Source organism: Podarcis vaucheri, assembly GCF_965113315.1.
Source record: "Podarcis vaucheri genome assembly, chromosome: 8".
In the NCBI taxonomy this organism is placed as follows: Eukaryota; Metazoa; Chordata; class Lepidosauria; order Squamata; family Lacertidae; genus Podarcis; species Podarcis vaucheri.
Genome location: NC_138766.1, coordinates 60,241,469 through 60,266,586, shown reverse-complemented (window position 1 = coordinate 60,266,586; position 25,118 = coordinate 60,241,469). Strand labels below are relative to the sequence as shown.

The 25,118-nt window shown below is 41.3% G+C and overlaps 1 protein-coding gene across 3 annotated transcripts in view; it reads right to left on the bottom strand.

The window, feature by feature from the left end:
* Nucleotides 1–9,657: 9,657 nt before the first annotated feature.
* LOC309538361 (uncharacterized protein C8orf34 homolog) overlaps nt 9,658–25,118 on the bottom strand; it is a 97,965-nt gene continuing 82,504 nt past the window's right edge. For 2 of the 3 annotated variants that reach the window (XM_082233835.1, XM_082233836.1), the window contains exons 12-14: nt 22,417–22,919; nt 19,556–19,646; nt 9,658–10,664 (exon numbers count right to left, since the gene is read on the bottom strand). In XM_082233835.1, the coding sequence (XP_082089961.1) occupies nt 10,657–10,664; nt 19,556–19,646; nt 22,417–22,919 (602 nt within the window). In that variant the 3' untranslated portion in view covers nt 9,658–10,656. Of the gene's footprint in view, nt 10,665–18,948; nt 19,647–22,416; nt 22,920–25,118 lie in introns of those variants that run through there. The other variant, XM_082233834.1, reaches the window with a different exon arrangement.

Below are 25,118 nucleotides of genomic sequence, written 5' to 3'. Positions count from 1 at the left end.
CACATTGACTGTCAACCCTATGTCACCAGGGCAGAGCATGGGATGTGGTGTAACTCAGCACCCAATCACAGCACACCACTGCTAGTATATAAACCACAGAGAGAGCAGACATTTGATGACAGGGCCCACAGCACGAGGCTGCAACTTCCTTGACTCTTGACATTCACCTTTAGATCTCACAAGGATTGAAATGGAGAAAGTGTGCTTTGCACACAACAGCCTGTTCTGAGAATGCACACGGGGACTTGAGCCTTGCTAACTGTTCTCTGCCTAGAACAGGCATGGCCAAACTTGGCCTTCCAGCTGTTTTGGGACTACAACTCCCATCATCCCTAGCTAACAGGACCAGTAGTCAGGGATGATGGGAATTGTAGTCCCAAAACAGCTGGAGGGCCACGTTTGGCCATGCCTGGACTAGAACATCTCTGTGGAACTCCACACACAAATCTGTAGCTTCAAACTCTTCCTCTTCCTCCTGGAAGAGCTCCCAGCTCCATTCCTTTCCCATTGCAAGCACCAAGAAAGGTTCCCAGTAGAAATGGGAACCTGGGCTTGTCTGAGCTATATTACTCTTATCACTGTCCCATCCTTGCCTGCAACAGCAAGGTTCTGCACGCAGAGAGTGCACTCATCCTCACATGCAGGTAAGCTGTGTAGTAAGGGGGTATAAGATTGCAGCCCATTTAACTTAAAAATTAAAAATTAGTAATATATGATACATTTAAAAAGTTTTTTAAAAGTACTTTATATTACCATAAGGTAAAGGGACCCCTGACCATTAGGTCCATTTGCAGACAACTCTGTGGTTGCGGTGCTCATCTCGCTTTATTGGCTGAGGGAGCAGGCGTACAGCTTCCAGGTCATGTGGCCAGTATGACTAAGCCACATGAACCAGAGCAGTGCACGGAAACAATGTTTACCTTTCCGCCAGGGAGGTACCTATTTATCTACTTGCACTTTGACATGCTTTTGAACTGCTAGGTTGGCAGGAGCAGGCACTGAGCAATGGGAGCTCACCCCGTCATGGGGATTCGAACCGCCGACCTTCTGATCGGCAAGCCCTAGGCTCAGTGGTTTAGACCACAGCGCCACCCGCGTCCAATATTACCATAAAGGCAGTTCAAATAGCCATCAAGTTGCAAGTATGACTGATGGCAAACTTTTCAGCACCCGCTAAAAAAAATAATGGCTTCCTCACTTGGGTCTTTGGTATAAGCAATTCATTAAGTATTGTTGATTGGTCACCCGCTGCACTGTAGTTTGTGTGATACTTCCATTAATGTTTGCATTTGCTGTTTTAAATTTTACTGTTTTGATGCCTGGTAAACCACTCTGGGACCATATCAAATGAAAAGTGGGTTAGAAATTGGTGAATGAATGAATGAATGAATGAATGAATGGAATGAATGAATACAGGAAATAATGCATTCCAAATTCCCAGTTCTGCGTTGTTGTTTCCTCCTTGGCATTTCACACAACTTAGGCGAATTCCTACAACCTTGGTTTTATCTCACTTGTTTCAATGCTGGTCTCCAAAAGTAGGTGGTGATCTCTAAAATTCATTTAAAATAGGCAGTGTTCACTTTTGAAAAACAAGAAAGGGAACAACCACAGACCTGTTGAACTAATCTTTCCTTTAACTATGAGACTTTGAATCTAACAAAGAAATTCTGCATCTAATTGGGTGGGAAATCAAATGGGAATATATGACTTTGCTTCTGTCTTGACAAGAGAAGAATCAATTTCGAGGGTGTGCATAAGAAATAGTTTGGAACAATTAACACTGCCTGACTTCACATGTTCCATTGACAGTGCTTAAAACCAAGGAGCCAGACTTTATAATCTGTTTGCTGAACAGATGAGAGTATAATGTCGGTATTATTTTAATTACTATAAAGACAAGAATTAACTGGAAAGTGTTAAAAAGCCATGTCTGGCTGTGACGATAGCATATGTTAATGCCTTTTCATTTTGGAAAGTGGGGGGTCTCTGCAATATTTTCTGTATTCAGATGGAATGTCTCCTTTTTTCAAGCTATCTGAAGGGTATTTCAAATTCTGGATTCTGCTTGAAATCTATTCCTGCTCCAACCCCCTGTGATTCTGTCATTTGTTCTACCAAGGAAAAGCAGGAGGCCCTAAGTGAACTGATCAAGGTATAAACTGACTGATATATTTAATTTTGACGTGTTGGGACTATTGGAATTTATCTCAAACTTTACCAGGCCATGTTTAAGCTTTTAGGGCCAATAAACATTAAAGCTATCCTCAAAAGCAGTGGTTTATCTGCTTGGCTTTGAGATTTATGTAGGCAGTGGCTTGGTACTTGAATCATGAGATATAAAAATTAGGTTTTCTATTTGTATTGGATAAGATTACTTTCTTGAAGAAAGACAAAATAGAGGGTGACCTCCTCAGAAACGTCTACTAAAGTTGAAGAAAAACATACAGCATACAGATATCCCTTGATTTTTAAATGCCTGAAATATATTTTACTTGCACATCTTCAAGTACTGTTCACACACGCACAGTTTGCTATATACAGTTCTGTACACCACCACATGGACAAGTATTAATATGAACCTGCGGACATGTACAGCAGAGCGGTAGGAACTACAACTCTCCCCAACCCTGACCAAGACCTGTTGTTTCTGTGCCACTTCCAAAGACAGCTTCATGTACAGTACTATACACTGGAGAAGTCTAATCAGGAAGTTACCAGCGCACAAACAAATGAAGCCAAGTTATCCCCATCCAGATGTCAAAGTGGCAGGACACCAAGGAAAGGGAAGAGGATTCTGGTGAGGGGTGTACTGGGACAAGCTGAAAATGAAGGAGAGGTTGGGGACTCAGCAGGTACTCACATCAGAGAACGTCAATGGGACAGCTGATGTTTCACAGGAGCCAGAGGTGGACCCATCGCCAGAACCAGAGGTGCCCCAGTCTCCAAACACAGTGAGCTCTGAGGCATCAGGAACAGCAGGAAGTGCGCTCTAAGAGGCTGAGGCAGGCAAAAGAACACAGCCCAGCTTACTAGTTGACCAGGTGAAGATCATGAGGCTCGTTAGGACTGTGAGGAAGTCTGTGGCCACTCAGTTTGATTAAGTTCAGGGCAGGTGAAGGTCACATGATTTGTTAAGTGGAGAGACACAGCTACTCAGCTGAAGCAAGCTCAGGTGTGTCAAACAAGATTGGGAGGGGGAAAGGGGAAGCAAGGCAGAGACTCAGTCTGCTCAGCTTTCACTATTGCTTGACCACAGCTTGGCTATAGACTACAATTTTGGAACTGACCCTAGGATTCCAACCTTCTGCAGAGGTTGGAATCTGGCCTTACAGTTTGACTTCAAACCTTTCTCATTGCATTGGACCTGACCTGTATTTGACCATTGGACTGTGGGTGTTTTCTCTAGTGTTGCCCTTGGGGCTGTGTGCACAATCAGAACTTACCTCAGAGTCTGCTGGGGTTGAGGACACCTGATGAGCCACCAGATGAAAGTAACAGAAGCCACTTCATGTAATTTGTGACTCCACTGACCATTTGGAATTCAAGAGTACCCCCAAGATTCATACCTGCCCCTTCATGGAGTGTGTGGAGAATTCATTTAGAACAAGGTGCTTTCCTTTCACCTGCACAGAGGAACCACCCACAACAATTGAGTTATGGTTTTCTGGCTCTAATCCAGTCCATTGATGAGGACAGTCATATGAAATTCAAGAGTACATGTTTTGGTAAAGAAGAAGCAAAGCTGAGGCTTATGTGTGCCTTTATTTTATTTCAAGCTGAAAAAAGATCCACAGGATGCCTCGTTCACCTAATGTAGTCCCTGGCAGGTCCATTGACCACAGTGAGAGCTGAAAATCTCTACCCCACAGGAAAAACCTTGCCTCCGTTTCTCGTCCTGAATGCAGTATGCCAGCAAAGCTTTGATGTCAGGAATGGAGTCAGATGCAGATCAGCACTAAAGTAATAAGTCACCGATGCCAGTGAAGTTAACTCTTTATTCAAATAAACCAAAATACAGTTCAGGCGTAGTGGTCTCAGCAAGCCTTTCCGGTAGGTTGATGACATAGTTGTGAGGACTAAAGATCCCTGCCTTCTCATCCCTAAGGATCCTCCTCTCCTGGATGTCTCCCGCGCAGTCTCAAAACTACATCTGAGCACAACCAACCTCTGTTCTGCTCTTTCCATTTCTATGTGTGTTCTTAGAGACTTGGGCGGGGAGGGAGGAGAGTTGCAGCAGGAGGGGGATTCTTCAGCAGACTCTGGTCTTGGTCACCTTCCCCTCCAGCCTCTGCTTCAGCCTCAGAGTCAATCTGAACTGCTCTCTGCCACAGCCTCTTCCTGATCACTAAACCCTGTCACCTCCTGCTGCTGACACCGCCTCTTCCCAGTCTGCTGCTTCTCCCTCTGACCACTCGTCACCATCCCACCACCAGTCCCTCAGCTGGTGCTTTCCACCACTCCTCTGCATCCAGCCAGGCCATTTGGACGAGGTGGTTGCTCTGTTATGGAATCTCCCTACCATCACCACAGAGTTGCTCTCTAACAGAGCCAGCACTGTGCAAGTTATACTGGAAGTTGGCCTGCTTTAGCCCTATAACCAAATTAAACAATTAAAATACTTTAGTAATATTTTACGAAGAGGCTTTTAAACAAGATTTTCTTCATGCTACCAGCCAAAGCATGTTTCAAGCAACATGGGGTCAAAACAAGGCTCCATCTCTTATAAGTCAATATCACACAATGAGGTTTGAGAACCCAGAGCTCTGTCCTAAAGGACTCCAGAATGATTTAATTATCAGTCCTTTTCATGATCCATCAATATGCCATACTGCAGCATCGCCGGTCTTAGTGAAGCCCCCTGGGAACAAGGTTTACCACTCCGTGTGTGACTGCCATGGATTTTGAACAAAGTAGGGGGTGAGAAGTGCCATATGGTGAATATTAAATGGAGGTTTCTGGGCCATAAATCAAATACAGTGTTTGTTGTCATCGCTAGAGTTATGCAACGGCTTTTTTGCAAGGGTCAGAGGCTGCTGCTTGTGTTGTTTCTCCACTGGCCTGAATCATCAGCTCATTTCTCAGCCTCTCATACAAAAATGCAAAGGGGGAAAAAAATCAATGGTAGAGAATGCCAGATGAATGATTTTATCATGCTACTTGTCTGCAAAATCCACTGTCATCCCATATGGACCCTTTCAAGATTTCTTTCAAAAGCCTTAGGACTGGCCAAAATTCTAGACAAAGTATTTACTCGGCAGAGAAAACTGTTTATTTCAATTTATGTTCTTGCATGAACACTACTGAATTGCATAAGCCCATCCTCATCAGAAATGCATGGTTCGTCCCTCAGATCTGCTGCTCGCCCCCAACTCCACCCCACCCCACTTTTCAGCTTAAGCATGTATGTCAATGTTGGGAGACATTTGGGCTCTGTGGGCAAGATCCTTATCAGGCAACACATGAAACTGCACCAGTGGACGGGCCTTGCTCCAGAAAATTCAAAATGAATAATCTACGTATATTTATCCACCTATCAAATATATACACATGCACGGTCACACACTAAACATCTATGAACCACTTACTTGGAAGTCAATTGTATTCTTTCAGAATAAGCAGCCTGTGAACTGCAAGTCAGTATAATCTTATATGCTGAGCATACATATTATTGTCTTTTAGCAGGGTGAAGTATTTGCAGGGTCCATCTTTTCTTGATTTTTTTTTTTTTAATGATGTGATGGGAATTCTTTTTCTCTCTTTTCTACAGTTATCCCTCAATTATTCCACCCACACAGAGCAGCTAATGGCTGAATCCTTCCGGTGTAGATTTTACGGCATCACCTTTGATATCCTTTGGGGGCTTAAAAGTCTTGTTACACAATGGATTTAGAGAAACTGTTTGCAACAGGAACTGATCAGGTCTACCACAAAAACCTCATTACTTGAAAGCTTTCAAAAGGGTGACACATCTTGTAATAAAATGTGGAAATGAGCTACCTTTGCATGAACCTGCCAAAAAGCAATTACATGCTTGCATTACCACAATTAAGCATTTATCTTATCCTCTAATTGCAGATAAATGCTCCAAACCAAACCCATGACCAAAAAATGGGAAGGAAACGTTCTAAAATGTGAGGTGTGCTAGCGGTCCCGATCTTCTGTGATTTGCTTGGATATTTGGTATTCGTTATGTACATGAATAATTTGGTGGTTCGAGAACAGACCAGATATTTAAGCAAAGACACATTTTTGGATTTGGGGGTAAACTCATCCAGCTCAACCATTAAGCATAGTGAAGATCCGCCCACCCATGAAAAGGCATATTTCCTCACACACACACAAAAAGTATTTGGAACAGCACTCAGGGCCAAGATAGGATGAAAGAAAGTAATTACTATATTAACTTTCTCTCCACTATATCGAGTGCTTCCCCCCAATTAATATTTGTGTTACAATGTACACAGAGGGTAGTCATGTGTGTTCACCCAATGTATGTTGAGCTGCCTTCCATGAGATGCCCTGAGAATTTGTGATGTATGTGGCAGTGAAGGAATGCAGCACATAAGGAGTTGTCTTCTTTGACCTGTGATGGGAGTCCACACTTTTAAAGTTTCACATGTGATTTCACAAAAAGCACTTGTTTACACAAGCTGCTTCTGTGCTTGACTTTAACACAATGACTAATCGGGGGAAGAGGGTTGCCGTATGTCTCATGGATCATAATTCAGACATTAGCATCCCTACTGAGGCATCTGTGGGGCTATATGACAGGATATAACCCCCCCCCATAGAGGAACACTAGTATCTATCTATCTATTATTATTAGTAGTAGTATTAGCATTAGTATTAAAATTTGTATTCCACCCTATACCCGTAGATCTCAGGGAGGTTCACAACAATTAGATCCCTGCTGGATCAGACAAAACAACCATAGTCTATCATCCTGTTCTTACCATGGCCAACCAACTGCATTTCCCACTTATGGTCCACAGGAACTGGTATCCAGAAGCATATTACACGTAGATTGCAACCACATTACAATGCTTACGTTTGCTTTAACTGTTTCTGATTAATAATAAATTATTATTATTATTATTATTATTATTATTATTATTATTATTATTTATTATTTATACCCCACCCATCTGGCTGCGTTTCCCCAGCCACTCTGGGCAGCTCCCAACAGAATATTAAAAACACAATAAAACATCAGACATTAAAAACTTCCTTAAACAGGGCTGCCTTCAGGTGTCTTCTAAAAGTCGGATAGTTCTTTATTTCCTTGACATCTGATGGGAGGGCGTTCCACAGGGCGGGCACCGCTACCGAGAAGGCCCTCTGCCTGGTTCCATGTAACCTCACTTCAGGGAACCGCAGTGAGGGAACCACCAGAAGGCCCTTGGAGCTGGACTTCAGAACAGTGGGGGTGGAGACGCTCCTTCAGGTATACTGGAGGAGGAATATATTTGGAGTTGTAAATTGTTGTAACCCTCCCTAGGACCTGATGAAAGGCAGGAATTTAATTAATTTGTTGTTGTTGTTGTGCTGGAAACTGATATACAGGGTGAACCTATTTTTCTACCATATAACACACCTGTCCCATTAACCTGGGCTGGATAACAGAAGGAAAGAACGTGGCCTTAAAGGAGCTGTGTGAAATGGCCCAAGGCATGCAAAGCTTTCCCCAAATGGATAGTAATTGCTCCTTCAACCGCTTGAGGCCAGAAAGATATAGGGTGGTATCCAATTAATATACCTACCATAGTACTCATCAGTACACCATAGTACTGTTTGTGAATTTTAATGGGTCTAATAGAATATACTGTTCTATTATTAAGTATAGCTCCACATGTATTTAAAAAAAACCAGGACAAGAGACAATGCCTCGCTGCTTTACCACTTAATGAAAAAAATACATGATATATGGACCTTAGTTCTTGCTATAATCTGCTTTGGGAAGGAAAATTACATCACCCTCCGAATAACCCTAAACCGTGAATAGGAAATTATGGCTGAGACTGATGCTAATATATTTCCCAAAGTACTTATATGTTCAGATGCTCCAGGCAATTCCCTCAGCTGTTTTCAACAACAAGACAAGGGTGAGGGAAGGGGATTTAAATTAGATGAGCTGTTTGTCCAGCTGCACTCCTATCGCAGATAACCATGCTCTGGATACTATAAAGCGGCGTCACTCAAGGGAATAGCAACAAGGAACAGCTCTGGAATTTGAGCAAAGGGCCTATACCTGTTAAAACTGAAATTGTGAGCACTTAGGTGTTGGATTACACACATCAACAGGAAGAGAATGATGACCGCAGGCACTTTGGGAGAGATCTGGCGTGTGTGTATACCAGGCCCCAAGGAGCATTCTTTGGCAACGTTTTGAAATTAACTCATGAATTCCTCATGTACTCTAGATGCAGTTGTGATGACTGAAGGGAAGAGGCATGATAAGACATTTACCTTATCCGTCATTCCTTCTAATATGTGATAGGTACACATTTTAAAACAAGCATCCTAGAAACTAGAGGAAATTATCACCTGCTGTCATTCAGGGTGATTAGGAATGACATCCTTTTCCATTATAACCTGCAAGGGTGACTTGACATACACAATGTCTTCCTTTTCCTTAAGGGTAAGGCTGAGTGATATATGTGGTTTCAGAAGTATTTTGTGTAGTCTTTGACTTCCTCTTAGGATCATTGTTTTCGTGTTTCTAGCCCCTCTGGTTGCAGAAATCCATTTACCTGAGAATCAAAAACAAACAAGCAAATAGAAAGGTGGCCAAATTCAAGGTGTTCTTGAAAGAAGCATTACATACTATGAGACAGGCATCCAGCTCTCAGTGGAAAAGCTGTAAGAAAGATCAAAAGAAGATCAAAACCCTCCTTTTGGTTTCCTTCAGCAGCTCAGGGGAGGCTTGGGAGCTGTGGGCGGGCGCTGCGCCATTGCCCCGCGCTCCCAGGCTGCTTCCTGGGAGGGAAGGGAGCCATAAGGTCATGAATATAAGCCATACTTTAACTTTTCACAGTCAAAATTTGGAAAAATTGAGGCTTATATTTGGGCCAATACAGTACATCCATTGGCATCAGTAAAAATGTGGAAAGGTCAAGAGTGCAGCAGGAAGCATCTTAATGATCTGGAAAGGCGTTACTGTCTCTACCAGTATACAGTATTGTATTTTTTAAAAGCCATAAAGCCCATTTACAATGCAATCCCCAAGGAAACTCACCCGGTGCCCATATTGCTATACTTTTTTCATCCTCAACAACATTTTTTAATTCACTCAGGCATTTAAATTTAGTTGCCTGCTATAAAGGTATCTCAATATTTTATCTGCTGCTGGTAGTTTGGTTGCAATCGGTTGCATTGTATGCTTGTCCTAGGTAGTTAATTTGCCTTCAGATGTTGTGGGCTACAATTCGCATAAGCCTCAGCCGGCATGACCAACAACCAGGAATTATGGGAGTTGCAGTCCAATGACATTGGGGGGGGGGGCGCACACCATGTTGGCTTCCCCTAATTTATGCTGTTGTAAACCACCTTGGAATCTAGATAAAATAAATATGTTTTATTTGAATGCTCTCTCCATGATTACTAGGTCTCAGAATGAAAACAGAAATGAAACAAAAAGCTCATATTCTCAGTATATTTGTGATAGGAATTTCATTTTATTTCTTCAATAATCTGACAATGTATATCTATTGTAACAGCAGGCAACTTTATTATGTGGTTATGGCTGAGAAACAGAAGGCACTAAACCAAACCCATGCTTAACAGAATAAATAGCTTAAATTAATGCACCAACTGCAGTCATTCTGACAGCTCTTTCATTTGAAATCTTCGCAGAAATGTCATACCCAGATCCAGAATAGTCAACGTGTTTCACACACATACACATATAGTCAAATGCTTAAGCCATTTAGGATATGAGTAAAGAATATCATTTAATAAACTAGTATATTTCATTTGTGCATGCTGCATTCCACATTATTTCACTTAGTAGTCTCTTTATTTTGTAAAAGATTTAATTAGAACTCAGTAAAAGCAATGTGAAACTGCTGATTCTTAATAGTTAGGCTTGTGTGAGTACACATGCACACAAACACGTGTAAAAATACACACACGTGCCCCACACCCCATTCATTCCTTTCTATTGTCTCAGCAAATTTCTACTGTGGTTATGAGTGAAAAGCCAACCATCCGTGACATTTGAATGTTATATATACATATCGGCAGATGTGGCTAAATACTTTAAAAGTTTATTGATTTAAAAATGAGGAAAGTTTAGAAAAATATAAGGAGTAGAAAACCTTAGTCAAGTTATATGCATAAAATCTTTTAAGGAAAACTTTCTTTTCATCAGGCAAAGTTTTATATATCAAATTAAGAGGGGTATAAATAAAATACATTATATTATGGACTATGTATTAAAAAGTGACTGTTAACCATCTTTACCTAAGGCCATTGTCCAATAAGATAGATGTGAGGTTAGTGCATTTTAGCATACACACATTAAAATAATTCCACTTACGTTCTGTTGAATTTATAAAAATAAGCTTTTATTATACACAATCAGTGAAAAGAACTTTTCACTTGCAGGTTATATAATTATGAGAAACCATTCTTTATTACTTCCACCGATTTTGTTCACAAACCTGGAAGACAATAAAAGAAAGAATAGTTAGAAACAACATACTTGAAAAGAAACATGAGAAAATTAATGTGAGCATCTTTTGTAAGGGTATTCTTACTGGTAATGAGTAGTGAGAACATGAAATACATAAATATAGCTTAAATGAAGTTACACACAGTGATAAGGGATTAGTGCCACTTTAAGAAATGTATTGCACAGGAAGATGTTCCAACCCTGATCAATAACTCTCATGATAAAGCAAGGATCTTCATGGCCGGAACCTGGACAGTATGGAAGTCAGGTCAAATTTGCATGTGGCGGGAACAAGCAATCCTTATGTGCTTCTGTAAATCTAAAGTAAACAGAAGTTTATGTTTTAAGGATTAGAACAGGAATAGGGCAATTGTGGCTCTTCAGATGATGATGAATTTCAACTCCCAACAGCCCTAGCCAGCACAGCCAGTCATGAGGGATGATGGGAGTTTATGTTTGATTATTATTATTATTAACATTTCTATACTGACCTTCATTTGAGGATCATAGGGCAGTTTGCAATATAAAAACAAATACAATACAAAAACAGTAACTCTTCTCTCACACACTTAAGCAGGCCATATTTTGTTTAATTAGCCAAAGACCTGGGAGAAGAGGGCAAGATGTTTTCCACCCTGGGCTTGAAGGCTGAGTGGGCATATGTGCCAGTGAGGGTGGTTTTATATGTTATGGAAAGAGTGACTACAAACCCAATGATGGATAGAAGGAAGATGGGCATGATTTGTCGTTCAATATTCACTTGTTGACTGCCATGCTATTTCAAGTGCCAAAGTTAACAAAACAATTTTAAAAGTAATAATGTATGAACAGTGCAGGTTTACTGAAAACTGGCATCTCGTTTGGCTTTGTATTTCTGACACAATCACTTTTATTAAGACTAAGACTTCAAAAATGAGTGATGCAATAATCACTATGTTTTAGACTTATCTCTGCATATTCCTTTTCTGTTGCGTTTATAAATGAGGTTCACAAATGATTTAAAATTTCACAGTATACAGGAAAGTGTAATCTCTCCTGAATGCTCGGAATACCATTGTGAATGTTTATTTGAATGTAAGAGAGTCCTTTTAAGTCTAAATGACAAGTTAAACATTTATATCCAGTATGGTTTATCTTGGCATTTCCTATGAAGGATATTCAGTGTTGGAATCAGGATAAATTAGGAATCCCCCTATCTTAGCTCTAAAATGGAAAGTCTTGTTTGCATTCACAATTTCACTGCACATTTAGATAAAATAGTTCAGTTAATTTGCTTTTAGCTATATTTGTTTAAATGTAAAAGCACTTATCACCTAACTTTTTATTGCATAGGTTACCAAAACTGAATGATTACACTGCTTATTTGGAGAGCTTGGCAGTTACAATACCAATGTTGAATGGCCCCAAACCTGAAAACATACCTTTAACAACTTCTATGTTCAGGTTATGCTGACAGTTTGTACAGTCCTGCTAAGAAAACCACCCTGCACTTGAAAAGTCTGCAGCTGTGATTTCTCCCTTTCACAAATGCCATTTATTTCACAGCGGAGCTAAAACTTACAGTTCCACTCCCTCCCCAAATAAATACAAATAAAATAATTGCAACTCAGAATACTTTTTAGGCAATTTTGTGAACTTTTGCAACAATGTCTATTTATTTACTTTGTCTTCCACTCTTCCCTCAATGATAAAACTGCATAGCCAATCTGATTTGTTATGTCGCATTGCTAAGCAATCTCATTCACATATTTTCCCTCATTATGTAGTATCAGCCAATTGACAAACGCAGGAAGGAGGAAGCAGAGGGAAGGGAATGACACCAAAGAAGCAACAGCAATTGCAATTGCAGAGTATTTAAGGCATCTCTAATTCCACCTCACTTGTTTTCATAAGTAACGCAAAAAAGTTTATCACAACAAATCATGACAATTACATGATGGAAACAATTTGCGATTTATGGCTGTATTTCAAGCATTAAAATCTTAAGGACCAATTAACATGATACATGCCAAGATTCATGTTCTTGTTTTTACTGCAAATAAGTTTGTGGTGAAACAATACTTTGATGGCTTCAAAATGAGTAGGTCAGCCACTGGCCCTTAATGAGTTGAATCAAGGGACATTTGTGTGCACGTGTCAGAAATGAGAAGAGGTCAATTTTCAGGTGGAGATGTAGTATAGCTATTCATCATTTTATCACATGCCCATTCCAATGGGCCAAACCACATCTCAATATGCACAAAGGTCCTTAATCAAAACACACCTGAAGTCCATATGTATCTGTCTACTGACAAGGACAAGAAATGATGTCCTCAATGAATAGAGTAAAAAAAACCCCAACCCTAAATTTGGTATATCCACACTAATTCAGTTTAACTTAAATTTCCTGACTTAAATTTGTAGTTCACAAAAGGGTCCACAGCTCTGAATTTCATACTAAAATAACAATAAAATTTTGAAATGCCAGCCTGGTTCATGCTATATGATCTGTGGTCCCCGTTCTGGCAGGAATCCCAGAATTAGGTATGCAAAAATACACCACTGCTAATTATAACAAATAAATGAATCTGAATCTGAAAACTCTGAATTCTTTTGAGCAAAAGCTTTCTGGTTTACATATCACGCTCATTTGATAAACCTTCCTATTTTGTTTTCCCAATGATGCAGATGGTGTTTTAGACTTCTCTGTGAAACACTGAACAAAACGAATACTGAATTATTTAAACTAGTAAAAAAGTAGGATTTTCAGTTCCACTTGTTCCATTCAAAGCTTCCTATCATTGGACCATACACACTGACCTGGGAGCAGTGCTTTTTTTGGAGGGGGTACTCAAGGATACACAGTACCAGCACCTTTTTTTTGTTGTAAGTTCCATCAAACTTAATGGGGTATACTTCTAACGAGATATGCATCAGATTGCGCACAGTAAATTTCCCAGTACAACTTTCATTAAATAATGCTGTGATAAATGAAGTTCTTTCATCTCAGCTGGTCAGATGATTAAAAACTATCTATAAAAAGCATTAGACTACTGTGATACTCTCTTTACAAATACCTGTGCAGCTGGCGTAATTTTCTTTCACTGTCCAAAATTAGCTTTACACCTGGGCAGTTATTATCTTGAAGAAGTTGAAGAATGTAGTAAATATTAGCTGCATGTAATTTATTAAAAGCTGCGTCAAAGGACACCTGTTGTTGTTGTGAAGATTAATTCTACAGCTCTTCTGCTCACAGTCATAAATTATGAAGTTTCATTCCTCTTGGCACTAAATCAAGCACAGAGTGTCCATGAAGATTTCTAATGCATTAACTTTCCTCACAAACACCCAAATTAAATTAGGCTGGTCTTTACATGGTTGGGCCTTTTACCTGCACTGAGCACTGGGAATTGGCACTGTAAACGATGCCAGGCCTTTTACTGGCTCTCTGCTTTACAGACATTTCAACACCTGGGTGTTGGCAGCCTGTTGGCAGCCTGCATTTTCCAGGAGTTGCCCTTCGCTTGTGAGATTGGCTACAGCAACTACATTCCAAAACCAGATGGTTGCCATTACCCCATATAATTATTTTTTAAAGACTTATTCCTTTAACCAATTTACCAGTCTCAGATGTCACATACAGTACAATATTGCTTAGATCAAACATTTTTGTTCTCCTCCAATGGTTAAAATAGTACAAAGAACAACCTACTTCATGCAGCAAAAGATAGGTAACTATGAAAGTTGATATATGGGTTTAAATCAAGATGCTAGTCTGTTGCGCCCTTAGAATATCTGCAAGAAGGTAGCTATTATTTTAATTACAGAGTTTTGACACCTCTCTGCCTTGCATGTTACAGGTTTAAGCTAAAGTAAACAGTTTTTACTCATGAAAGCAAAAAGCAGATTTTTAAGTTACAACTCAGCGGGCTGAACTAATTTAGTAACATGGTGCTGGTAGTTGCGTTAGTAACATGAATGCTAGTTCTCTCTCAAAAGCCGAAATTAATTTGTTGCCTTATTATTGTCTCTATTTGACTTTAACATCTGTTAATATAACGTGTAGATTTATTCCAAGAATTCACAATGAAACAAATAAGAATTTTAGATACATACTGAGCAACAAAATGAGCTGATGCAAAGTTGTAATTCCTAGATGTGAAAATTAAAAGGTTCAGGAGATTTTCCTTTATTTTAAACTAAATCTAAAATAAAATCTAGACCAGTTTCACGTGGCTTTTCTTCCAGACATGTCCAGTGACTACAGGAATATCATATGGTGATATCTGGGGATGGGTGTTAGCTTCACAAAACTATAGGAATTCATTCTTTTCAGGTGGTGGTTGACAGTGTCTGCCTGCCAGTAATGTGGTTATGAAGTAATTTTAATCTGTTCTGATACTTTAACTTTTCAATGTTCTAAAGTAAGGTTGTAGTTTTTGTGATTTTATTATCTTATCTTTTTGTAAACCACTTAGAGGTTTCTACAATCAAGCTACAATTATTGATGAAATAAACTGATTTATGGAATTGGTTTCCACTCCCCCTGCAGCCCTGCACACTCCACAAATCTGCTCTGAATTTTGGGGATTGTGCTAGGCTACAGAGAAGAGAAAAAAAGGGAAGTCCTGCTGGGTAAACTGATGGTTGATAAATAGATAGATAGACAGATCGGCAAACAAACAAAGAAGAGAAGAAGATTTTGGCTTTATCACTACCCTAAAGAGTCTCAAAGCGGCTAGCATTCTCCTTTCTCTTCCTCCCCCACAACAAACACTCTGTGAGGTGAGTGAGGCTGAGAGACTTCAAAGAAGTGTGACTAGCCCAAGGTCACCCATCAGCTGCAAGTGGAGGAGCAGAGACACAAACCCGGTTCACCAGATTACGAGACTACCGCTCTTAACCACTACACCACACTGGCTCCCACATTTTGTACCCCGTCTATCTGACTGGGTTGCTCCATCCACTCTCAGCAGCTAACTACCTAGTGATGATCCAAATGGTGTGAAATCAACCCTGGAAAGAAAATGTACATCTGTGGCATGTATTCTAATATAGAGATTATTCTAACTGTAGGCTGGATTGAAAGGTTCCTTTGATTTCAGAGGAAAACATTCTCCATCAGGAAGTAGTTTGACCTAACTTAATGTCTGAAATGTACAGCATGACATTCTGAAATGATGTGAACATGCAAGTCCTAACAGATCACACATGTAAATGTTCTCTGGATAGTTCTGTGAGTCGAATAGGACTCTATCTAATGTAGTAATCCATTGCACATCTCATAAAAGTAACAATGGAAACTCCTTTCCAGGTAACTTCATTGTGTATGGACTCAAATAGCACTTTGTGAGCATCAGATTTTGGGTCTGGCCTGGCCTCTTGGGCAACATGTACATGAAGGGCAAAATAACTCACCATCAGAAATAAGGTAAATATTATTTAGAGCTTGATGTTCTAAATTTACAAGTTACGATTAAAAATATATATATTGTGGTTGTCATATTGATGTAAACAAGTAACAGCTCAAAAGGGTTTTCCTCCCAAATGGTTTCCCAAAATAGGCGTCCTATTGGAAAGACCCAGTTCTCTGAGTGCATGTTCTGGAAGTTGGGCAATAGGGGCAGTACAGGATTCCTATTGGTGTACCGACCTCCCCGCTGCACCAAGGATTCCCTGCCCGAGCTGCTTCAGGTCGTGGCGGATGTCCTCCTGGAGACACCTAGTTTGGTTGTCCTAGGGGATTTTAACATCCATGCCGACACGACCTTACAAGGGGCCGCTAGGGACTTCGTGGAAAGCATGGCCTCCATGGGGCTGTCCCTGAATAAGTCTGGCCCAACTCATAGCCATGGGCATGCCTTAGACCTGGTATTCACCTCTAGTGACGTGGGTGATCTGACACTAAGTAAAAATGAAACAAAAGAAGTGCCATGGTCAGATCACTTCCTGGTGCAACTGGACTTCTCCGCGACCCTTCCCCTCTGCAGGGAGGCGGGATCGATTCAGATGGTCCGCCCCCGCCACTTAATGGATCCAAATGGTTTCCAGAGAGTGGTAGGGGATGTTTTATCCCATGTTGATGGCCTTTCAGCTGATTCCCTGGTGGTCCGCTGGAATGTGGAGTTAACCAGGGCTATTGACTGTTTGGCTCCAAAGCGCCCTCTCCGATTGCATGGAGCCCGGACAGCCCCGTGGTTTTCCACGGATCTGAGGGCAATGAAACAATCGTTGAGACGGCTAGAGCACCGGTGGTGGATAACCCTTTCTGAATCTGACCGGACACGGGTTAGAGCTCAATGTTGAGCCTACCAAGTGGCGACAGCGACGGCGAAGAAGACTTTCTTCACCGCCTCTATTGCATCTGCGGAAAACAGCAGCAGGAGACTCTTTCAGGTGGTTCGCAATTTAGCGGAACCACCTGCTCCATCAGGGCCCAGTAGGGGCCACATGATCTCCTGCAATGACTTTGCAAAGTTTTTTGCAGATAAAGTCGCTCAGATTCGAGAAGAGGTAGACTCCACCGTGGGAGCAGGGCTGGGGCGGGAGAGTGCTAGAGTCCTGTCTAGTCAAGTTGTGTGGGATCAATTCCAATCTGTTACCCCCGAGGATGTGGACAGGCTGCTTGGACGAGTGAAACCAACCACTTGTCTCCTTGTTCCTTGCCCATCCTGGCTTATAAAAGCTAGCCGGGAAGGACTGGGCGATGGGCTTCGTGGGGTGGTGAATGCTTCCCTCCGTGAGGGAGCCTTCCCAGACTTGCTGAAAGAGGCGGTTATTAAACCGCTTCTTAAAAAACCATCTTTAGATGCGGCCACGATAGCCAACTATCGCCCAGTCTCAAATTCTTGGGCAAGGTGATTGAGCGAGTGGTTGCTGAACAACTCCAGGCACGCCTGGAAGAAGCGGACCATTTGGATCCCTTCCAGTTGGGATTCAGGCCTCATCATGGGACTGAAACTGCCTTGGTCGCACTGGTTGATGATCTCCGGCGGGCTAGGGACAAAGGTGAGAGCTGTTTCCTGGTTCTCAGCGGCATTTGATACCATCGACCATAACATCCTTCTGGACCATCTTGAGGGGCTGGGAGCTGGGGGCACTGTTATACAGTGGTTCCGCTCCTTCCTCCTGGGCCATGTTCAGAAAGTGGTGGGGGGGGGATGAGTGTTCAGACCCCTGGGCCCTCACTTGTGGGGTGCCTCAGGGTTCTGTCCTCTCCCCCATGCTTTTCAACATCTACATGAAGCCGCTGGGAGAGATCATCAGGGGATTTGGGCTGGGTGTTCATCAGTATGCGGATGATACCCAGCTCTACCTCTCTTTCAAATCAGAACCAGTGAAGGCAGTGAAGGTCCTGTGTGAGTGCCTGGAGGCGGTTGGAGGTTGGATGGCGGCTAACAGATTGAGGTTGAATCCTGACAAGACAGAAGTACTGTTTTGGGGGGACAGGAGGCGGGCAGGTGTGGAGGATTCCCTGGTCCTGAATGGGGTAACTGTGCCCCTGAAGGACCAGGTGCACAGCCTGGGAGTCATTTTGGACTCACAGCTGTCCATGGAGGCACAGGTCAAATCTGTTTCCAGGGCAGCTGTTTACCAGCTCCATCTGGTACGCAGGCTGAGACCCTATCTGCTTGCGGACTGCCTCGCCAGAGTGGTGCATGCTCTGGTTATCTCCCGCTTGGATTACTGCAATGCGCTCTACGTGGGGCTACCTTTGAAGGTGACCCGGAAACTACAACTAATCCAGAACGTGGCAGCTAGACTGGTGACTGGGAGCGGCCGCAGAGACCGCATAACACCAGTCTTGAAAGACCTACATTGGCTCCCAGTACGTTTCCGAGCACAATTCAAAGTGTTGGTGCTGACCTTTAAAGCCCTAAACGGCCTTGGTCCAGTATATCTGAAGGAGCGTCTCCACCCCCATCGTTCTACCCGGACACTGAGGTCCAGCACCAAGGGCCTTCTGGCAGTTCCCTCACTGCGAGAAGCCAAGTTACAGGGAACCAGGCAGAGGGCCTTCTCGGTAGTGGCGCCTTCCCTGTGGAACACCCTCCCACTAGATGTCAAAGAGAACAACAACTACCAGGCTTTTAGAAGACATCTGAAGGCAGCCCTGTTTCGGGAAGCTTTTAATGTTTGATGTATTATAGTATTTTAATATTCTTTTGGAAGCCGCCCAGAGTGGCTGGGGAAGCCCAGCCAGATGGGCGGGGTATAAATAAATTATTAATTATTACTATTATTATTATTATTATTATTATTATTATTATTATTATTATTATTATCAATTTCTCCACAAGTCCGATTTTTCTTACTTCAATATGTCTTGTTTAAATGGTTTCAGTTCTACTCACAAGCACCTGGTTAAACAGCCTGCTACAGTGTAGCCATAAAATCTAAAATAGTTTAGGAAATGACACACATTTTCACCCTGGCAGATTACAAACTACTGTGATTTTTTAAAAAAACAACTGTCAGAGCAATTCACATTTCCAGCAAGATTATTTATGTTTACTTGCCACCATATATAATTTGTTGTAGCCTCAGCAAATGGAGGGAAACTAGCAGACACTACCACAACACTCATTCAACAGAGATTTTGGCTTGGCACAACTTTTTTTATCCCGGGTCTCTGCATGTAGCACACACTGATAAGAGATGACTTAACATGTTAAGGTTTGTAGTATGGTAAGCAGAGAGGATAACCTACACGAACTTTCAGCCCTACAGTAATATAGCTGAGTTCCCATCAATAAAATCCACCGTTCTTCACTCCTGTAGGCAAATAAAAACTAAACCTGTCAGAAATAAAAAGTAATTTGCAGAGGACATATTTTGTGAAAATATGGTGCCTACTCCAAGCTGCCAACAACTTATATCAAACAAGGAGCAACCTCTTACGTTTATCTAGATCTGCCTCCACTCCTTCGCTTTCGTTATCGCTTGGTAAAATCCAAGGCTGGTGAGCAAGTTGAAGTTGTAAGAATTCATCCTGTAACAAAAATAACAGATGGAGCAGGTATAAGAATTAGGGCTGCAATGTTTCTTTCAATTATACACAAACAGATAAAAAAAAATTAAAGTCCTTCAAGAAAATTCAAAAAGTCATCCTGATTAATTGGGTATAATTTTAGAAAGGGTCTCTTTCTGCCCTTTCTGTGTTGTACTTGTCAATCCCAGGAGTTATGTGCTAGAACAGAGGCTCAGAGCTGAGTGTGCTGTAAGCACTGTGAGTTCTAGGCTCCTTGGAAGAGTCAACTTCACAAGGAAAAAAGCTGATGGCTTCAGTCCCCAAACCAAGGCCTAGACATCACACTACTTCTTCCAAGGAAGCTGGAAAGTTGCAATTCTGTGGATTTTTTGGGAAGAGGTTCTATTGAAGTCAGCGAAGTTAACAAATAGCCAGAAACCGATGATTTTATGCACATGCAAATTTAACCAATCCCAAACTCAGTTGATTAATCTATGATTTCCTTAATCGTGTGACAATTCTAGCAAAACTGACAAATAGAAGGATTGTCTCTGTGTAGAAAAGTAGCAAATAAATGAATCTTGATATACAATGAACAGATGTAAGCTGTAATAAAATCCAGACTTCTTGCAGCAAAATAACCCCCTATTTTTAAATTGCTTGCAGATCAGGGAGGACATGATTTCACACAGAGAGGCATTGATGTAATTTTAACACAGGATTCATAGGAGAATGGCTTCCTGGACACTTTTGTTTGGAAGTATGTTGTTTGGGCTGCTGTTGCTGTGCTGGGAATTAGCCAACAAGTGAAACCCAGTACATAAGAAAGTTTATTGTGCTGAATAAATATTTGGTCAATAAAAAAGGGTAGTGATGTTTTGAGACTCACAAGGTTCTTCTTTGGAGAAGCCACAAGACAGAGGGTCAGTGTGATCTGCATTTGAAAAGGCAAAGGGCCCAGCTCCACATGACATTTGTCACATAGCAGTTTCTTTTGTAGTTGTGCATTTACTTTTTCTTGCACAAATAACCAGCACAGGAAGTCCTGAGCCAGTAAAGCGAGATGAGCGCCGCAACCCCAGAGTCGGTCACGACTGGACCTAATGGTCAGGGGTCCCTTTACCTTTAACCCACTGTAGAAAAGCTGTTTATAAAGCATCTTGTCGGGAAGGGCCATACAGTCTGACAGTCTCCCTGTCCCTCCCAAACATCAAGATAAGAGCTATCGCAGACTCCAAGAAATACTGTCCCAAAGAGATTCAGCATTCAGTTGTCACACTTCATAAAAGGCTGAGGGAAACACTGAGAATCTGATCCTCAAACCTATTTGTCTCAATTGGGACTCCACTTGTAGAAAGGTCTGGAGATCTAAAATACTAAATGTGCATATAAGTGCATGTAGGAAAGGATTTAAAAACTTGATTTATTCATTCTGTAGCAATAATAAAAACATTTATCTACGTTACATTGCTTGGTTTGATTTTGAAATGAGCTAGTAATACAACACACCTGCACATTTGCTACAGCATATTTATTCCCTGCCAACAGAAATGCAGGCATGTGTACAAGAACTAAGATCATCAAGCAACTTATAATTCTTTCAGACAGAACTCTGAAACTAAAATTTTGCACTTTTTACAAAAAGAACTTCACAGATGACATGTTAACCATTGCCAAATTCTTTAAGCATCGCTCTTTGCCTGTTTAGAAAAAAATGCCTGCTTATAACATGGTCTCTCTGTAAGGATAGGAAGAGCTTTAAAGAATATCACTTACTAGAAATGGGACAGAAAATGTTCTAGCATTCATTCTTCAAACATTGCACATTTTAATAATTTGGCCATTAAAAAAACCACAGATCTGACATTGAATTACTAAGCAAATTATGACAGATTCATGGACTGCTGAGGATAAAACTCCTTTACTGAAGCTTCACACCTACCTGAAGCAATTAAATAAAATGCGTCCCAGCCATATTCAATCTTTTGTGGGTTATTGGTGCCATAGCACAATATCCCAGTCTCATACAATGGATGGGAAGGGACAGGTTTATTTCCTTACAACACAAATGGTACCTGAGATCCACAGATGGTACCTGAGATCCACAGACACACTGGATCTCACAAAACAAAATTCTCTGTGGAATTCTACTTGTGAGCAAAAAGGAGGTATGTGAATCCTCCTTGCAATTTGCTTTCCAAATATGAAATATAAATCTCAACTTTTTCTTTTAGGAGTGTTAACACCACTCTGAACATGCAACATTTGCCATTAACTCTTGTCATAACATGAAAAGAGTCTGCTCAACTAGGACAGTGGTCCATTGAATTCAGCATCTTGTTCTCATAGTGGCTAACCTGAAGCCTATGGAAGCAGATTTTGCTATCTTCCCTTTCCACACACACTCCAGCTCCTAGTGCCACGTCCCACAGTTACTTCAAAAAAATACCCCAACCCACTGGAGCAGATTTTCAGGGAGTAAGAGGGCTAAAGAAAGAAATCTGCAAAATTTGCCTTCCTTCAATAGAAGCCGCTGGCAAGAGATAGAGAAATAAATACATGCACGCTTATGCACATGTGTGTTCACACAGACTAGATATATAATTAAAGCAATTTGAACACCACTATGAACAAGTAGGTGTTGGATCTATTCTCAAACATTATATGATAATATATGGGCAATATACGAATAGTCAACTGATTTCAATAGGTCAGCTCTGAGTATGACTTACCTGGATATATACAGGATTCTGATTCACTGACAATTTTTGCTTTCAAATATATAACTTACTTCGGACAAACTGCTTCTTTGAGTGACGTTTCCTAGAGTGTCTCCGCTTGTTTCTAGGAGCCCTGAGGGAGTGGTGATGGTCCTCCCAAGTTGGTTCTTTGATATTAAAGACCGGCTTCTCTGCATACTAACGACTCCTTCCTTGTTTCCTTGGTTGCTAGGGGAAAGAGGATTTTGCAACAAAGCATTTGGGGCTGCAGGTCTGTTTGCTGGAGCTGGGAGCACAGAAGACCTGTTGGTCTGTGTACTGGTAGACTGAGGCCTACTGTTTGTGACACTTGAGACCTGCAGCCTATTGTTGCTGGATAATGGTGGTGATTTGTTTCTTTGAAGCTGGAGCTGAATATCTTTCCCAGTCAGACTTGGCACTTGAGGTCCTGAATCCTGGCTTGGTGGAACTTTAAAATTTCCTTGGTGATCTAGTGCAACTAAATTAGTTTGTTGGCTACTGGTAATCCGCAATAGTCTTCCTTCTTCCCAGAGCGCAAGGTCCTTTGCGATGTCTGCACAGGCACAAAAGTAACACAATATAACAAGAACTGAAATCCCTGTATCTTATTGATCATCATGTTTATTCAAACTTGAGGATATAGTTTATTTCTTTCTCTAATACTAGGGAACTTGGATTCATATCAGCAAGGGAATTACTAAGCAGTTTCTGGCAAGCCACTTTCTTGGACTCATTCCTCACAATCATTTCTGATAGAGAAACCTCTACAAGCAGATGTCATATTCTGCCAGGGAAAAAGTTGGATATAACTATAATAATAATAATAATAATAATAATAATAATAATAATAATAATAATATTCTGATGGTAATCTAAGCAATCTGGTCTGGAATAGGACTCTACTGCAGTACATTCTGCCACAACCCACATGATGGGTTGCAGTATCACTACGCAGGAGAGAATTCATAAAAATTACCATCTTGAAATTTTACAGACATCAGCATATCCCTAAAGAATCTCTTTTTTGTCATGATGTGGTGAGTGCCAGACTTCTCTAAATTCCTAGGTCCAGTAAAAAAGGTAAAGGTACCCCTGCCCGTACGGGCAAGTCTTGACAGACTCTAGGGTTGTGCGCTCATCTCACTCTAGAGGCCGGCAGCCAGCGCTGTCCGCAGACACTTCCGGGTCACTTGGCCAGCGTGACGAAGCTGCTCCGGCGAACCGGCACCAGAGCAGCACACGGAAATGCCGTTTACCTTCCTGCTAGTAAGCGGTCCCTATTTATCTACTTGCACCCGGGGGTGCTTTCGAACTGCTAGGTTGGCAGGCGCTGGGACCGAGCAACGGGAGCGCACCCCGCCGCGGGGATTCGAACCGCCGACCATGCGATCGGCAAGTCCTAGGCGCTGAGGCTTTACCCACAGCGCCACCCGCGTCCTAGGTCCAGTAGGTGTTAGAATTTAATCAAGGCTTGGGGAGTTAAACTGAATGCTAGACCCCTAATCCCTGGATTTAGCTTCCTGTGTTCAGGAGATCACCTGGGAGATAGGCCTTTACGAGAACAAAGGAAAGCCAGACTGAAAATGGGTGAGACCCCTCCTCCTGCTCTGAGATACTTAGAAGAACTAAAGCCAGAGTTTGGTGTAGAGTTGGATGTGATGTGACCTGGAGAAAAAAAGGTTGCAGGCTGGTAAAGACAGCAAGCTGGAGGGAGGGTCAGAGCACAATGATGGATTTCTGTTTGAATCCATCAGTGGTTTAATGGACAGCTTTGTTTAATTTAATAAAAAGGTAAGAACAGGTATTGCTATTGCTGCTATACTATTAACATAATTGAGTGGAGAAAATGATGCCATCAATTATTATTTTAAAAAATGATTTTGCATGCATTAAGCTTTTTCTTTTAAAAATAATAATAACAATACATATCACTTCACTTCACAATTTGGAGACTACCTGTTTAAATTGTCTGGGTCAATAGATGACAATGCGAATGCCATAACTTAAACCAAATGTGGAATGAGCTCTCTCACAATTAAATTAACCTGTGTTTTTGCAAATGACTGGGTTCATTGACTTATCTACGGTGAATAAGAAGGTATGTTGGAAAACTGATATATGCTGTTTATGTTTCAATGAGAGTTCAATGAACATCATAACTTTTGGCCCAAGATGCTATCTAAAAAAACTGATTGGTTCTGCTGATAAGCAAAGCATTTCAATCATTTCTCCACAGCTAATTTAAAGATTTCCACTACAAAATGGTTTTCATTTATTTAGCATAGAATATATATGTTGATTTTGAACATCAGCTTTTCCCAGCGGAAGAAAGGAAATATTTCAAAAGAGAATATAGTGCCACCAAATATTTCGATGTATTTGGCATATTAATTTATTTAAGAAAGTTCTCATTTGTGGCACATAAATTGAAATAGAGACAGACATAGAATATTAAATGGGACTATGAAAGGTCTGTGCAGGTAATAAGTCTGGGAAGTTGATGGAGGCCTCACAATCAACCAGAGCCTAGCACTTGGTGATCTGAAGGACATCTACTTATTTACCTATCTACCTTTCTGGACTTGATTTCTAGAGGTAGCAGTTGGTGGGACGCCACTGTTCTCCCAGCTTCCATAGATAACATGATTCTGACGCTTACTGGGAGGGGAAAGGTGTGGGGAGCTTGGCATTGCACAGATATGATGGCAAGAGCAGCAAACTGGCTCCACCACACTGCACAGCTCAGAGCTCC